At 42.3% G+C, this 16922-nt stretch overlaps 1 protein-coding gene across 1 annotated transcript in view; it reads left to right on the top strand.

Annotated features, from left to right (window-relative positions):
- The window catches only part of RLF (RLF zinc finger), a gene marked incomplete at its 5' end in the record, with an annotated part of 59512 nt that overhangs the window by 16718 nt on the left and 25872 nt on the right, over positions 1 to 16922 (top strand). Inside the window, one exon of the mRNA XM_084300687.1 lies at positions 9867 to 9999. Coding sequence (XP_084156813.1) covers positions 9867 to 9999 — 133 coding nt within the window. The remainder of the gene's footprint in view (positions 1 to 9866; positions 10000 to 16922) is intronic.

The raw sequence follows: 16922 nt of genomic DNA, 5'->3' as shown, positions 1-16922 counted from the left end.
TAAGAGACAGCAAATCTCAGCTACTATAATGCGATGTTCAAAAAATGTGCTTGCTTGCTTGCTCTTTGGCACTTGTTGGTTGGAAAGTGCTTGATGGATGTAAGCTTATCCTTAACTTATCCTTTCTCTTGTTTCAAGATAGAACTGTGAGGAACCTGGCACTGCTTGCCTTTTAATTAAAAAGTCATTTCTACCTCATTCCAAGGTCTTACACATGTTAAATGTCTTCATATAGTGCAGTAAAATCTTGCTGGGTTCAGTATACCTGGCAAAATTCAAAGTCATAGGCTGTTTTTTTTGTCTCTGACCTGATCAATGAGTGAACACTTGAGTGATAAAAGATAAAGCTGAAATATTAATATGTGAGATGGTAATGCAAAATGGATGCTATGACAACCTATTGTATAAGAATGCCATACAATAGTTCACCTGGAAAGGACCTTCAAAAAATCAGCTAGTTCAACTGCCTGATATTTTCAGGCTAACCAAAAGTTAAAGTGTATTAATGAGGGCATTTTCCAATTGCCGCTTAAACGCTGCCAGGCATGGGGCATCGGCCACCTCACTAGGAAGCCCGTTCCAGTGTTTGACCACCCTTGTGGTAAAGAAATTTTTCCTAATGTCCAGTCTGAACCTCTCCTGGTGCACCTTTGTGCTATTCCTGTGCATGCTGTGATCAGCTACTGGGGAGAAGAGACCGGCACCTCCTTCTACGTTTCCCTTCCCCAAGGAGTTGCAGAGAGCAAGTAGGTCACCTCTTGGCCAGCTCCTTGTTGCCCTCGTCTGGATGTATTTGAGTATCTTAATATCCTTTTTTAATTGTGGGGCTCAGAACTGCATACAGTATTCAAGGTAAGGCCACGCCAATGCTAGCTACAGCAGGAGAATCACCTCTTTTGACCAGCTGGCTATGCTGTGTTTAATGCACCCCAAAATCAAGTTGCTCTCTTGGCTGCCAGGGCACACTGCTGGCTCTCATTGAGCCTGCTGTCAGCCAGCACTCCCAGATCTCTTTCTGCTGAACTGCTTTCCAGTCACTCATCTGTGTCTGGCCTCACGCTTCCCCAGGTGCAGCACGCATCATTTTCCTTTGTTGAACTTCGTTCTGTTGATGATTGTCCAGTCTATATAGATCCCTGTGCAAGGCTGCCTATCCCTGAAGACAGAATCAACAGCATTTCCCAGGTTAGCAAACATGGTAAGGATGCATTTAACACTTGCGTCTAGATCGCCAATAAAAATGTTGAACAGAACTGGCTCTAGAATTAAGCCTTGGGGATTGTCATTGATGACTGGATGCCTGCCAGTTGTAGCCCATTTGCTATAAACATTTGAGCTTTGCCACTCAGCTGGTTCTTGACACAGTGTAGTATGAACCTGTTTGTCTCACAGTTGGACAGTTTGTCTAGAAGGATGCTGTGAGTTAAGGTATCAAAAGCCTTACTAAAGTCCAGGAAGATTACATCCAATGTCTTCCCTTCATCTGCTAAGCAGGTAGCCTTATCATAGAAGATCAAATTACTAAGGCAGGACTTTTCTTTGATTGATCCATGTTGACTGTGCCTGCCAACAGCTTTGTTATTTAAATATTCTCCGGGACAATGTTCTCTTTATCTTTTCCAGGGACTAAGGTATACACTAAATTTAAACCAAGAGGTCAGTGTTTTCCTGGGTCTTCTGTCATGCCCTTTTTGTAGATGTGTATAACATTGGCCAGTTTCCAGCCAGCAGGGACCTGCCCAGATTCCCAAGACCTTTGGTAAATTGCAGATAGGAGTCCAGGTATAATGTCTGCTAATTCCTTCACTCTGGGATGAACCCTGTCTGGCCACATAGACTTAAGGTGTTGAGCTGATACAACTGTTCCCTTACCAGTCCTGAGATATCCTTAATTGCCTGTAGAATAGCTCATCTGTGCAATCATCCTGGGTGGGTGCTCAATAGTAGACACCTGTGATGACATCTGCTTTTTATCCATCTCCTTAATCTTCACCCAGAGGCTCTCTACTGTGTCATCCCTAATAGCAAGGGATGTTCGGTCTCATCTATCCCTTACGTATTGAAGAGACTGCTTGATGACATACAGTGAGAAAGATGAAAAATGCAATCTTTCAAAACGTGCTTCTATTTGTTTTGTGGATAGGATGCAGGATTTACCTGCACATCTGTAATAGTTTTCTTAGTCACCAAAGTCTGACTCTACAGTGGTGTACACAGACTTCTTATGTTTGTGACTGCCACTTGCAGGAATTCTGGTCTGAGGTTACGCACTTCATAAATATGAATTCAGATCAGTTTGTTACTCACTTCTAAAGCTGCCCTGAGGTTTTAACTTGAACATCTTCTGGCATCAGGGCTGACTTAAGCATTAAATTTGTCATTTATCTATCTGAATCTACTAGCACGCTATCTAGCTGTGTTTATATAAGTGGGGAATTTGTCTTACATTAATTAAAAATAAATAACATCCTCCCTGTGGAGCTCTTTCTGATGAATTTGGTTTCCTGGTCCAAATAGTGCTGGAAAGAAAGACTTCAGAGGAAGAACAGCTGTGTGAGCATAATGATTGCTTTGGTAATGTTTTCATATGCTTAAACACATCCTGAAACCTCTGTGTGCTGTTGCTCTTTTTTAGGCTTAGTGGTGTTGGTTAAGAGCAGTTTGGGCTTTGGTTAGGAGCACACCAGTGGTGTTCCCCAGGGGTCAGTGTTGGGGCCCATCCTCTTTAATATCTTTATTAATGATTTGGATGAGGGAATTGAGTGCACCCTCAGTAAGTTTGCAGATGACACCAAGTTGGGGGGAAATGTCGATCTGCCAGAGAGTAGGAAGGCCCCGCAGAGGGACATGGACAGGTTGGGTCGATGGGCAGAGGCCAAGGGATGAGGTTCTATATGGTTAAGTGCCAAGTCCTGCACTTTGGTCACAACAACCCCATGCAGCACTACAGGCCTCGGGCAGGGTGACTGGAAAGCTGTGCAGAGAAAAAGGATCTGGGGGTGCTAATAGGTGCTCATCTGAACATGAGCTGGCCATGTGCCCAGGTGGCCAAGAAGGCCAATGACATCCTGGCTTGTGTCAGGAATAGTGCAGCCAGCAGGACAAGGAAGGGGATTGCCCCCCATACTCTGTGCTGGCGAGGCCACACCTCGAGTGTTGTGTTCAGCTTTGGGCGCCTCACTGCAAAAAGGACATCAAGGTTCTGGAGTGTGCCCAGAGAAGGGCTGTGAAGCTGGTGAAGGGCCTGGAACACAAGTCCTGTGAGGAGCAGCTGAGGGAACTGGGGCTGTTTAGTCTGGAGTAAGAGGAGGCTCAGGGGAGACCTCATTGCTCTCTACATCTGCCTGAAAGGAAGGTGTAGGGAGCTGGGAGTCAGTCTCTTCTCACAGGTAACTCGTGATAGGACCAAAGGGAATGGCCTCAAGTTGTACTGGGGGAGGTTTAAATTGGAAATCAGGAGATGTTTCTTCTCAGAGTAGTCAGGCATTGGAATGGCCTGCACAGGGAGGTGGTGGAGTCACCATCCCTGGGGATGTTCAAGGAAAGGTTGGACCTGGTGCTTAGGGACATGGTTTAGTGGATGATACTGGTGATATGGTGATGGTTGGACCAGATGACCTTGAAGGTCTCTTCCAACCTTTATGATTCTATTTTGCATTGTTTGCTCTAAGGGTTCACTGCCCATTGATCGTACAGACCCTAACGGCCAGTTGTGCCAAACTGGAATCTGTCCAGTTGGTCAGCAGCTTCTGTTGATGCTTGGTTCTGTGCGAGGTGCAACACTTGCATTTGTCTGTGTGGCACTTCATGAAATCCCTGTCAACTTGTTCCTGCAGCCTGTCAGAGGTCCTTCTCGATGGCTGCTCTGTCCTCCACTATGTCAGCTGTTCTCTAAGTGAGCTGTGGACCAACTGAGATCATGCTCTGTCAGTTATTCAGAACATGAATAAAGATGTGTCAGCCCAGTGTTCTGAGTCACACTGTTGTCTTTCTGGAAACTGCATTCAGCCACGTGAAGAGTCTGCTCCATGGTCTTGCTGGGGATGGTGCTTAATGTTGACTGGCCTGTAGTTCTCTAGAGTATACCTCTTGATCTTGGAAAACTAGTGTGGTGTTTTTTTTGTTTGTTTGTTTATTTTCCATGCACCAGAAACCTTCCCCCAGTGGTCATGACTTTTCAGAGGTAGTATTGGTCTTGCAGTGACATCAGTGAGCTCCATCAGATTTGCAGTGTTCAATGCCATGGACATATGACAAACAATTTAGGGCATACATATCTTGTCCTTGTGCTGCTTCATGGCCCCTAAATCTCTGACTAGGTATATAAGGGACCAGGAAGGCCAGAGGGCAGACCTTAACAGTAAAATCTGAGGCAAAATTATCAAGTACCCCAGCCTGTTCAGCATCCTTTGTCATTTGATGCACTGTTTTACTGATGTGGTCTCACATTTTCCTTGGCCTTCATTTTGCTTTCAGTCTTGCATTTTCCTCAACAAAGTGAAGAAAACCAGCTTGTGCCCCCTTCAGTGTAGTCCCCAGAGCCCTTTATTTACTTTTGATGTGCAGTGTCATTAGTGTGCATACATATGATCAGCAAGTAATGATAGTCTGAGGACAAGTCTTAGCAGCATCTCTGCAATATCTCAGATCCAAGCCAGTGTCAAGCATCAAACCTTATGAGACAATCTGACAGCTGAAGGTAGCCAGTACTTAGATGGGATTTTAACAGTGGTAACTGATTACTGTTAATTTGCTTTTTCTTCCTCCTTTCCTAATTTGCCTATTACATTAAAGATTGATTATAGGTGGAAAGTCTGTTTATTTAAAGGTTCATGGGGATATTGTTCCTTTATATGATGACTGCAGGTTAGGAAAGACGATTAGCCTAGCTCTGGAGTACAATGAATCTAAAGGCGTTAACTTGTGAAAAATCAGATTTTTTCTTAAAGAATAATTATTTTTAGTGCTTGTCCTGGTTTCAGGTAGGACAGTTAATTTTCATCCTAGTAGCTGGTAGGGTGCTGTGTTTGGGATTAGGATGAGAAGAGTGCTGATAACATGCTGATGTTTTAATTGTTGCAGAGCAGTGCTTACGCTAAGCACTAAGCCAAAGACTTTTGAGTTTCTCACTCTGTCCTGCCAAGAGGCAGGCTGGGGGTGCAGCAGGAGCTGGGAGGGGACAGACGCAGGACAGCTGACCCAAACTGGCCAAAGGGGTATTCCATACCATCTGAACAAGGTATGGAGGGGAGGGGAAGAGGGGCGGCTGCTAGGGGTTAGGCTGGGCATTGGTCAGTGGGTGGTAAGCAATTGCATTGTGCATCACTTGTTTTGTACACAGTATTAGTAGTAGTACTGTTATTGTTATTATTATTGTTGTTGTTATTGTTTTCCTGTCTTAATAAACTGTCTTTATCTCAACCCACAGGCTTCACTTTCCCATTTCTCTCTCTCATCCCAGAGAGGGAGGGGGAAGGGTGAGCAAATGGCTGTGTGGTGTTTAGCTGCCGGCCAGGTTAAACCACAACAGTGCTTTCTGCCTGAAATGAGTAGCATTGCTCAAAACTATTGTTTGAGGCTAGTTGGCTACCTCTTTGTTGTACTCACATAGTAAACTGTTCTTAGTTGTAGTCTCTGTAGTTAGGAATATGGAACAGTATAAACTTAATACTGGACACAGACTTTAGTGTTGAAAGAATGGAATACTTGTTTGTTCTGTACTCTATTAGTATGTGATGTTATGCTTTCAGTAGATGTGGATAACTAGGGAGTGGGTGGAAGGAAGCCTGTGGTAGCTCTGTTTCACTTTAATTTGGGTTTTATTAAGTAGCATATCTGGTAGTATAGCTTCGTGGTCATTAGAAGTCCTTTAAGAAGAAAGTTCTGAGACTTAATTATGATAGCTGTGTATCAACATAAATGAAACTTCACTGTGAGAATGTAATTTTCTGCTCTCAGTCCTTTATTAAGAATAAGGTTCCCTCCTTGATACATGGGTACATTGCCCAGCAGTTAAATTAGGGTTTTCCTGTTTAGAGGTTTATGGAATAGTTTGTTGCAGTATTAGAAAGGAATGTAAGAGCGTTAAAGTTGGTCTGAAAATAGCATCTGATCCTAGGGACTCTGCTGAACTTCAATATATTCTGTATTAAAGGGTATCTAACCATGAAATTCAAAGATGCCTTTTACTCTGTATGGTAGTCTTGTGTATTTTCATAGCAGATTTACTTTGTTATAGAAGATAACTCAGTAACTTGAAGAATGCATCTTGTATGTTACAATGTAGAAAGAAGTTCATTGTGTCTTGACAATCCATGGCACAAGACTCCTTGGTTACTCCAGTATTCTGAGTGGTCCTAATGTTAGCACAGTTTAATTCTGTAATCTGGAGAGGTGTAAAAGTAGAGAAGGAAGAGTTGAAGGAAAGTAAAGACTCTATTAATAATCTGTAATAATCACATAATTATGATAGATACAATATAATATATTACAATTATAATTATTAATAAAAGTGATCATATCTATTAGTTCAGAACATGGAACTAATTCCATTATAGATCGAGAATACGACAGGGTATTGGAAGGAAACCTGAGGTTAATAATAGCATTGTACGTAAGCCTATAGGGCCTGATGACATGGCATCCTAGGGCATGAGGGTTAATGTAGTTGCCAAGCCTCTCTCCATCATACTTGAAAAGTCATGGCAGTCAGGTAAAGTCTGCAGTGACTGGAAGAAGGGAAACATCACTCAAATTTTTAAAACATGATAGAAAGGAAGAGCAGAAACTGTAGACAGGCCTCACCTGTGTGCCTGGGAAGATCATGGAATAGATCATCCTTGAAGCTATGTTAAAGCATATGGAAGACAAGGAGGTTATTCAGACTGCGAACCAGGTATTCAGACAACCAAGGGCAAATCTGAACCATCTCCTGGTATTCTGTGGTGCAATAACTATATCAGTGGATAAGGGAAAAGCAATAGATGCATTTACCTGGAATTCTGTAAGGCCTTTGATATGGTCCCATACAGCAGCATCCTTGTCTCTCAATTGGAGAAGTATGGATTTGAGAATTGGGCTATTTCATGGATAAGGAATTAGCTGGATGGCTGCATCCAGAGAATATATCAATATCTCAACCAATATCTCAATGTTCACGTGGAGATCAGTGATATTGGTGGTATCTCTCAGGGGTTTGTATTAGGACTGGTACTTATTAGTATCTTTACTGATGTCATACTCAGTGGGATTGAGTGCATCCTCAGCAAGTTTGCAGATGACACCAAGCTGAGTGGTGACATGACAGAAGGGATGCAATCCAGAGGGACCCACACAAGCTTGAAAAGTGAGCTCACATGAATGTCATGAAGTTCAACGAAGCCAAGTGCAAGGCGCTGCACCTGGGTCAGGGTAATCCCAAACATCAGTACATCCTGGTGAATAAATGGATTGAGATCAGCCCTATGGAGAAGAACTTGGGGATGTTGGAGAAGGAGAAATTGTATGGGAGCCTGTTAGTTGGTGCAGATAGCCAACCATATCCTGGGCTGCACAAAAAGTAGTAGGACCAGGAGGTCCAGAGGGGAACAATTGGCTCCCTATTCTACCCTTGTGATATCCCACCTGGAGTACTGTGCCCAGCTGTGGGATGCCCAGCACAAGAAAAATGTGAATCTGTTGGGACCCTCCTCTGGACCTGATCTAAAGCTGATCAGAGGGCTGGAGCATCTATTCGGTGAAGAGAGGCAGAGAGAGCTGGGGTTGGTCAGCCTGGAGAAAAGAAAGCTCTGGGGAGACCTTGCAGTGGCCTTCTGGTAAATGGGGCATCTATGAAGATGGAGAGGGAGCATTTACAAAAACCTGTAGTTGTAGGCCAAGGAGTAATAGTTTTAAACGAAAAGAGGGTAAATTTAGATTAGAAGTTCTTTGTTGAGGTTGATGAGGTACTGGAACTGAAGTTATGGATGCCCTGTCCATGGAAGTATTCAAGGTTAGGTTGGATGGGGCTGCCCAAGGAAGTGGTGGAGTCACCATTCCTGGAGGTCTTTCAAAGAGGTTTAGATGTTGAACTTAGTGATGTGGTTTAGTGAAGGACTTGTTAGGTCAGAGTTTGGACTCGATGATCTTGAGGTCTCTTCCAACCTAGACAATTCTGTGATTTGAGCAGGTGATTCTTGAGGAAGGTGTCCCTGCCCATGTCAGGTGGGAGAAATGGACTTTAAAGGTCCCTTCCAACTCAAACTATTCTAAGGTTGTATGACTAAAAGTACTGCCAACTCTAAACACAGCTTGTTAGAACCAGTGGATATTGTCATGTATCAAATGCTCTCTCAAACTTAAAACATGACTGATGTCATGTATGACTGATGGAAGGAATGCTTTTACTACATGTGTAGTCACAAATTGACTACAGATAGTTAGGTAGCTTCAGTTTTGTCAGTTCTGGGGAGATCTTGCTCAGTGGTACTGTAACTTCTTCAGTGCAGGTCAACACCGTGTCAGTTTTCCTGCTAGAAACATTAAATGCTGGAATTCAATTCCAGTTAATTTTCTTGTGTGTTGACATAACCTTTTCCCGTGTTACTTCTATTATTCTTCCCTCAGATTTCCAGAATTAAAAATGGTAGGGCTTGATCTCCCTGAGGATAGTACAATGCAAACAGGTTTCATGGATGAACCTCTCTGTTGGAGACCTGCTCAGTGTGCTGTGTCTGAGTCAGTTTTCACAGCATCAAAACTATCAGGATTGGAAATACTTGGATCTTAATTTGTAAATGTGCTATGCATGGATTAGTTTCCAAGGGAGTGGTGTGTCTGTGTAAAGTAGAAATGAGTATTCATCTTGATTAAAGAAGTTGTTCATGATCCACTTTGGTCAGGATTGCAAGTGTTGTACAGCAGTCTCTGCTGTTTATGTTGTGCTCTGTTTTCTCTTTAAGTTCCCTGAGTCTTCTCACATGTGTAACCACCAGGAAATCTACATTTTCTTACGACCCCTCATCTGCCTCACCCTTTTGGCAGATGAGAGTCCTTTCTGAGCCCCTTCTGGTGCATGCTGTTCCTTCCTTAAAGATGTTTTTTTCCTCTCGCTTTTCTCAGACTACTGAGAGACAGCTGAATGCTGGCAGCTCCCCCTTCTTCTGCATTAAATTTTAGGATGATTTTTAATCATTGCTTCACTGTCCATCCAAATCAAATCAGCTAAAATTTGTGTGCTGCTCTCTCAGAACCCTTCTTCTGCAAGAAGGTGAAAACACTTGATGGCACTGGACTGCCCTGTCAGAGGGTACTGATCAGAAGAATGTAACTGTGAATTTGGACTTTGTACCAAACAGCATGCTTTAATATCTCTCAAAGAAATAAGTCTTCTCTCACTATTGCTTACAGTAAATATAAAGTCTGAGGCTCACAATGTTTTTTTATTCATTTTGAGAAGTAATTAGTCTTAATTCCAATTTCTCAGTTGGCATTATATGCTTTATTACAAAACCCTTCATCTTTTATGAAAAAAAAAATATATTTAAAAGCTAGAAAGTAGTGGTAGACTTAAAAATGAGGAAATTGTTACATGCATGCATGAAGAGACATGAAAATTGCAGAAGAGTTACAACTGCAGAACAGTTCTTTTTTTGAGCTGTCATTACAGCTAAGTTTCTTTATATGGCAATTGGGAAGCTTTATTGTAGCATTAGAGAAGCATATATGAGAAAGGATGTGTTGTGAAGACACCAATGCAAGCATGTCAGAACAGTAATGACTTAGAAGAATAGTGTAAAATTATCTGTCCTAGTATTTTATTATATTTTAATAAAATTTCATTAAAATGTTTAGCAAAGATTTCTAATGATTTATTTTTCATGTTGTAGGATTCACATGATGCTTTACTGGAATTTGGGAATAACAACCTCCAAATACTGGTGGATATCACAAGGGAAGGAGTGTGGAAAAATCCAGTTCTTCTTAAAATTCTATCCCAGCAACCCGTAGAAACAGAGGAAGGTAAGCATATGATTTTGGAGATGAGATGGGATTATTAAGAGAGAACTTGGTGCAATTTCGGTGAGGAAACTGATTAAAAGTCAGAAGGGAGTTGCAGTTTAAATTGCTTTGTGCAGTAGTATTCATAGGCTGCTAAATAATACTTATGATTGAAACTGTCTCACTAGCACACTGAATCCTCTCTAACATATCTCCACTTGGGCTATAGCACAAATATTTTAGTCTATTTTTTAAAAGAAGCATTTCTTTTTCATTATTAAAAAAAAAAAAAAAATTTTTACTCCCTAAGGTGCTTTGTTCTGCATAGCTGTGATTTTGAATGATTTCCTGAGTGGTTCACAGGAAGGAATAGTTAATGTCCACATCTTTCAAAGGCAAAGAAGATGCAAGTAAAGTGTGCATTTGAAGGGGAGACATGAGTTTAAAGGTTACCTTTTCTTAAGTTTTGGGCTGGGAATCTGATTGCAGTTAGACTATGGATGTAATATCTTGAATCAAAAAAAAAATGAGGTCAAAAAAAATAACTTTAGTGTAATTTCATGTAACTTTCTAATGTCTTCTCTTAAACTCTACATTTTAACTCACTGAATTTTTTCGTACCTATTAGTGGTATCGAGTACTTACAGATATTTCTTATAGTTGTTCCATTACGAGTACACAAGACCACAGTTTATCTTGGTGATATTCTAAATTAAATTAAAAATAACAGAGGGGGACAAGCTTAAAATATTTTCCTTAAAATTAAGGTACCATAAGCAAGGATTTTTAAATCAAGCTTTCTTCCATATCAGAATCCTTCTTCCTGGCTTTGGGTAGCCTCTCTTTGAGTTGTACTGTATTTGCCAGTCTTCACTTAAAGTATAGCAGAAGCACTCAAACTCCAAAGACTAGTTAATCCCATCTCTAACATGTTTTGAGGAGAATTATCTACCACTAATATTCTGCTTTGGAGCTTTTCATTACTAGTATTTTTAGGACATCCGGTTGCTGCTTTTAGTGGATTTCTGCTCAGACTTGCATTTCAAAATTTGTTCCTCTTACTGAAGATAATTACATCCTGAAAATCTTCAGCTGTTTTGTTCAACTGTTCAACAAGCTTTAGCTGTAGCAAGCCAAGATCTGTTCTGGTGGACTAATGTGAATTCACATGCTTCTGTGTGGACTCCTTTATAGATTTAATTGCATCTTATACACATGACTGATTTTATCAGTGGCTGCTACACTTCATTCCTTTGCAAGAGTACCTTGTTATTTCCTGTGATGTGGTTCAGAGTACCTCATGTCTTCAACAGTAACAGCGTAGTTCAGTCCTTTGTCTTTTAATTTGGAATAAAGTTTCAGCAGACAAGAAATGGATTGATTGACACATCTGTGACTGTTGAATTGGGCTGGGTGTAGGTCCCTCTTCCTGAGAAAGTGCAGCAACCTGGAATTTATTGATTTCATTGAGTTCTTTATTTAATGAATGTTTGTCTATTTAGCTGGAGCTGAATTTGTGGCCAAAAGAGGTGCTCTCATTTGAGTTTTTTTCATGTGATGCAAGCAGAGGCAACAGGACACTGGAGCTATTCTGGAAATTTTGTAGCTGCTGAGATGCATTTTCACATAGTCTAGAGTAGATGCAGACATGCTTAAACAATCTGAATATGACTTCTGAATCATTTTTTTTAGACCAGTCTATCAAAGCAAGGTTTCTCAAGTAAAACGTAAGGTTAAAGAGGTGGCGGTCAGAACTGCCATCTTAAAGGCCAGTTCTAAGAGCCCAAATATCTACCTAAAATGTCTATTCTCACTAGGTGTCTTTCTTCTGTGGTGATCTTGAAAACCTTATTTGTGGGTGGTGGTTTTTTTGTTTTTGTTGTTGTTGGGGGGAAGGGGGATGCTTGCTTGCTTTTGGAATATCTTAGAGTCAACAAAAACATCATCCTTGTGGCCTGTTACACACAACATAGCTTTTTAGACATATCTGAAAGGTCTTTCTACAAGCTTTCCGAACTTACTATCCTTGCATCCAAACAAGGTATTTCAGATACTGAGTGCTTTCAACAGACAATACGTGTAACAGTAAGTAGTAATAGAGCTTGTGTGAAAAGATAAGCACTGAAAAGGCAATGAGTGCTGTTGTCGACGGAAGGAAGACACAGACGCTCAATATGAGTGAACAATGAACTTCAACTTTAATGGATAGCTCAGTCGCCTTTTATCTAGTTTGAACATAATCAACTCATACATATTGCAAAAACTAAGCTCAGGATTGGCTAACATTTTCCCGCTCTTTTCAGGTAGTTTCTCCTTCTTTTAGCTACCTTCCCGCCTTAGGGACTTTCCCCATCGCTCAAGGGCATCATGTCCTTGAGCCTGATTGGCTCTCAGCCAGCTGCGTACGTGCCCAGACTCTTGTGAGTTGAGTACGGTACTTTACTAGCCCATTGCCTCTTAACTGCCCAACATCCTCGTGTCCTATTTCAGTTAACCATTCTTCCACAATTCCCCCGTTTTTATTTTGCGCTACGAACACCCTCTCTGTGAGTTGCTCTAGTCTCTCAGCTAGGCAGCCAAAGACCACACGTGCAACAATCACAATCACTACAATTATAAGTCAACTTGCTCCCAGGGACTGGAGAAAGCGAAGTCCCTCTTTAACTAACAAAACCCATCCACCCATGTTCCCAAAAACAGATTTAAGCCAACCTTCAAACCAACTATCTTGTAACGCAACCAGAATCCCTTGCGCCATTAGATCAGCCATGGTTGCTGTTATCCGTACTTGATGACTTTTCTTCAATGGCTGGTTTAACACATCGACTAGGCACCCAGGTTGGCCCTGTAGGGGAAGAGATACACACATAACCTCGCCCCATATAAATCACGTCAGCAGGCCCCAACCATTGTCCCGTTTTCATATCTCGGTACAGTACTCTCATAATACATTTATTATCATTTTCAGACTTAATGTAATGACGTGCCGCGGGTGGTTCCTCATCATCTCCAAATATACACAAATGATTGAGAACAAATAAAGTTTTATCCACCCTCTCTCTAACATCTGTAATGTCTTTAAACTTTTCCAAGTACTGCTTAACTGTTCCATTAGCCCTTTCTACTATAGCTTGACCAGTTGGTGAATGTGGAATACCAGTTATATGCTTAATGTCCCACAGTTCCATAAATCGCTTAAGTGGCCCACTAACATAGGCTGGACCATTATCTGTCTTTATAGTTTGTGGTACTCCCATTACTGCAAAACAACTGGCAAGATGACGTCGTACATCCCGAACTTTTTCCCCAGGCTGCGGTGTAGCCCAAATCATGTGACTATAAGTGTCTATCGTTACATGCAGATATCTCAATCTGCCAAATGCTGTGACATGAGTGACGTCCATTTGCCACACTTCGTTGGTTTTAATCCCTCTCGGGTTTGTTCCGATTCCGATTCCCACTCCCGAATTGTAATGACTACACGTTGGGCAAGCTTTTACTATCGCCTGCGCATCAGCTCTAGACAGTTTGTAAGCCCGTGCAAGTCCCTTAGCGTTCTGGTGAAAAATAGCATGAGCCTCCCGAGCTCTGCAAAAGGGTGACAGTGGTGCTTCAGTAGCTGTTGCGGCGACTAGTCGGTCCGCTCGAGCGTTGCCTTCTCCCAGGCCTTCTTCCCACTGATGACTCCTTATGTGTATTACTGCGTATGGTTCACTTCTTTGAGCTATGGCGATCTGTAGACTGATTATTAATTCTGACAGCCGTTCATTTTTTAAGTCTCTCAAGCCTGAGTCTTCTATGCGATTTGCTATGCCTACTACATATAAGGAATCAGATACCACATTTAACGGAATATCTTTCCATTTTATAAATGCCCATACTACTGCAAGAAGTTCTAGTGTCTGTAATGAGTCTTTATCTTGGGCTTGTAAAATTTGATGTTTCCAACCATGCTCATCCTTCCAAGTCACTGCAGCAGTTCGAGAACGTTTTCCTGCGTCAGTGAAAACTGTCACTGCATTCTTAAGTGGGATAGACGATCGTTTTGGCTTAGTTATCCATCCCTGGTTTTCCATCCATGTCAGAGCAGTTGATTGTAACGTTTTTGCTACTATAGTAGCGCCATCCTGCAGTAGTGCAGCTTGTAACTCTTCAGAATTTTGTATATACCATTCCAAATCGCCTGGCTTCATGGGTAACCAGATCATATTTGGAGGAACCCCATCCACCTGCAATATTCGATTCCTCCCTTTCTTTACTAATTCTGCTAATGTTGCAATTTTTTCTTGAATTGTTCGTCGAGGTTGTAACGGAGGAGCTATCCACTCTAATACCACAGTTTCTCCTCCCTTCTCCCCCGTTTTTATTTTTTGCTGTGTTATGGCACCCATCAGGTACTGTGAGCCACATAGAATGGTAAGATCGAGTGGCCTGTCAGATATACGTCGGTGCGTGACACTCGTTGTGATCAATGATGCGATTTGTTGTAATATTTCTTGTTGTTTTTCCGATAGTGTCACTTTTGAAGCAGGATCAGTTCCTTTTAATAACGGCCGAAAGGGATTTAATAGTTCATTCGGAATCCCGACTACTGGCCTGATCCATTGTAAATCTCCCAGCAGTTTTTGAACATCATTAAGAGTTTTGATGTCCGATTGGATTGTAAGTTTTTGAGGCTGAATGGTGGAATCTGTAATTTTCCAACCCAAAAACTTCCAGGGGCTTGTCTCCTGAACCTTTTCCGGTGCAAGTATGAGTCCCATTTGTTTTAAGGTCAGTGTTAAGTCATTTTTCTGTTGTAGAGAAAACGGTTCCTTCTGGGCTAACAAAATATCATCCATGTAATGATAGATTATTGTCTCTGGCCATTTTCGTCGAATTGGTTGCAGAGCTGCGTCAACATAAAGCTGACATAACATAGGTGAATTACGCATTCCCTGGGGTAATACAGTCCATTCAAATCTTTGATCCGGACCTTCACGATTTATTGCCGGGAGAGTAAAGGCAAACCTCTGTTTGTCATTTTCATGGAGGGCTATTGTGAAAAAACAGTCTTTCAGATCCACAATCAATAAATGCCAACCCTCTGGTATCATAGCAGGATTAGGTAGACCAGGTTGCAGTGCTCCCATGGCACACATTTGATTATTAACCGCTCGCAGGTCGTGAAGTAAACGATATTTCCCCGATTTCTTGGGAATCACAAAAATTGGAGTGTTCCAAGGGCTTGTTGACAGTCTTAGGTGCCCTTGTTGACACTGCTCTTGTACTAGTCCGTGAGCATGTATTAGACTTTCCCGTTTTAGCGGCCACTGCTCAACCCACACAGGTTCATCAGTTTTCCATTTTAGTGGGATTGGGAAAGTCCAAGCAATGGCCATACCTATAAATGGTGGTCTGACGTAAGAACCATTCCCATCTGAGCAAGAATGTCTCTCCCTATCAGTGCTTGTACTCCATCTGGCAACGGTAAGACAGATACACTGCATTTTACAACTTTGTCACCTATTGTCCATTGCAGTACTGGTGATCGACGAGCAATAGTCATACCTCCTACTCCTGCTACAGTGGTACTGGATTCGAATGTAGGCCAATGCGGTGGCCAAGTTTGCGCACTGATTATTGTCACATCTGCGCCAGTGTCCAACAATGCCTCAATTTGCAGTTTCTCATCCTTTAAGCATACTGTGATTTTCTGTCGTGGTCTCTGCTGCATGCCAAGCGTTAATAACGCTACTTTTCCTGTGGAGCCAAATGCTCCGAGTCCTCGGTCCTTATTGACCATCGGTGGTAGAGATGCCGCCAAGTGTGGCAACGGAATTAATTGAGCTATCTTTGTATCCTTTGGTACATGCATTGGAGGAAACATTGCAGAAACCATAATCTGTATTTCCCCAAAATAGTCTTTATCTATAAGTCCAACCAATATTTGTAATCCATTCAGGGTAGCAGACGATCTTCCGATCAATAAAGCTCCCACAGGATCACCATTAATAGTAACTGGTCCCATAACTCCTGTCTTTACCCTGGTGGGTTTAGAGTCCAATAGCATTACATCTACTGCTGTTGCCAAATCCAAGCCGAGGCTCCCTCTGGTGGCTGGTCGGCAGACATTGGTGACAGAGCCGTTCCGGCTGCTGTCGTAAATGCCGCTTTTTGTGTCGTCGCGGGGCGGTCCTTCCCGCTGCTCCAGCCGTTTCCCGACGCACCATGTCGACAGGTCGCTGTGTTATGCATATTGGATTGGCAGTTCTGACACCACACTGATTTCGTTTTGCACTCTCGTCTCATATGTCCCATGATCCCACAGCGAAAACAACGCGGTCGCGGAGGACGGCCTCCGGGCGTTTGCAAAGGAGCAAGGGCAGCGAGTGCTTGATTCTGCGTTTGCTGCACAGTCTCTCTTAATACCTGTGCCTGTTCTTTCATACTATCCCCTAGCTGTTTTATTACTTCTACCAACATAGCCTGCGGACCCACGGGTACCTGAGCCATCCTTTCTAAACCCTCCTCAATTGTCCAAGTTCCCGGTAACGTAGCTAATATACTACGAGTTGAAGGGTTGCAGTTTTGAATTGCACACTGCTTTAGAATAGTGCCCTTTAGATAATCAGGTACTCCAGCCGCTTGTATTGCGTTTGCTACTCGATCAATAAACAACCCAAATGGTTCCTCCCTTCCTTGCTTGATGCCCATATAGGATGGTATCCCCCCTGGCTCTCTAATTTGGTCCAAGGCTCTCCGAGCCAATCTCATTGATTCTTTAGCTTTGTCTGGACCCATCAATGCTTGTGCTTCTAATCTATAATATGGTCCGAGTCCCATCAATTCCTCCAACGTGACACCATGTAGCGGATCTCCAGGTGCCCTTATCGTAGCTACTGCCTCTTGACAAACACTTTGCCAATGCGCATTAAAAAGAAGCTGTTGATGTTGTGTTAGGA

Source organism: Netta rufina (assembly GCF_964035555.1).
Source record: "Netta rufina genome assembly, chromosome: 23".
Lineage (NCBI taxonomy): Eukaryota > Metazoa > Chordata > Aves > Anseriformes > Anatidae > Netta > Netta rufina.
This window is presented reverse-complemented; position numbering and strand designations above follow the sequence as displayed.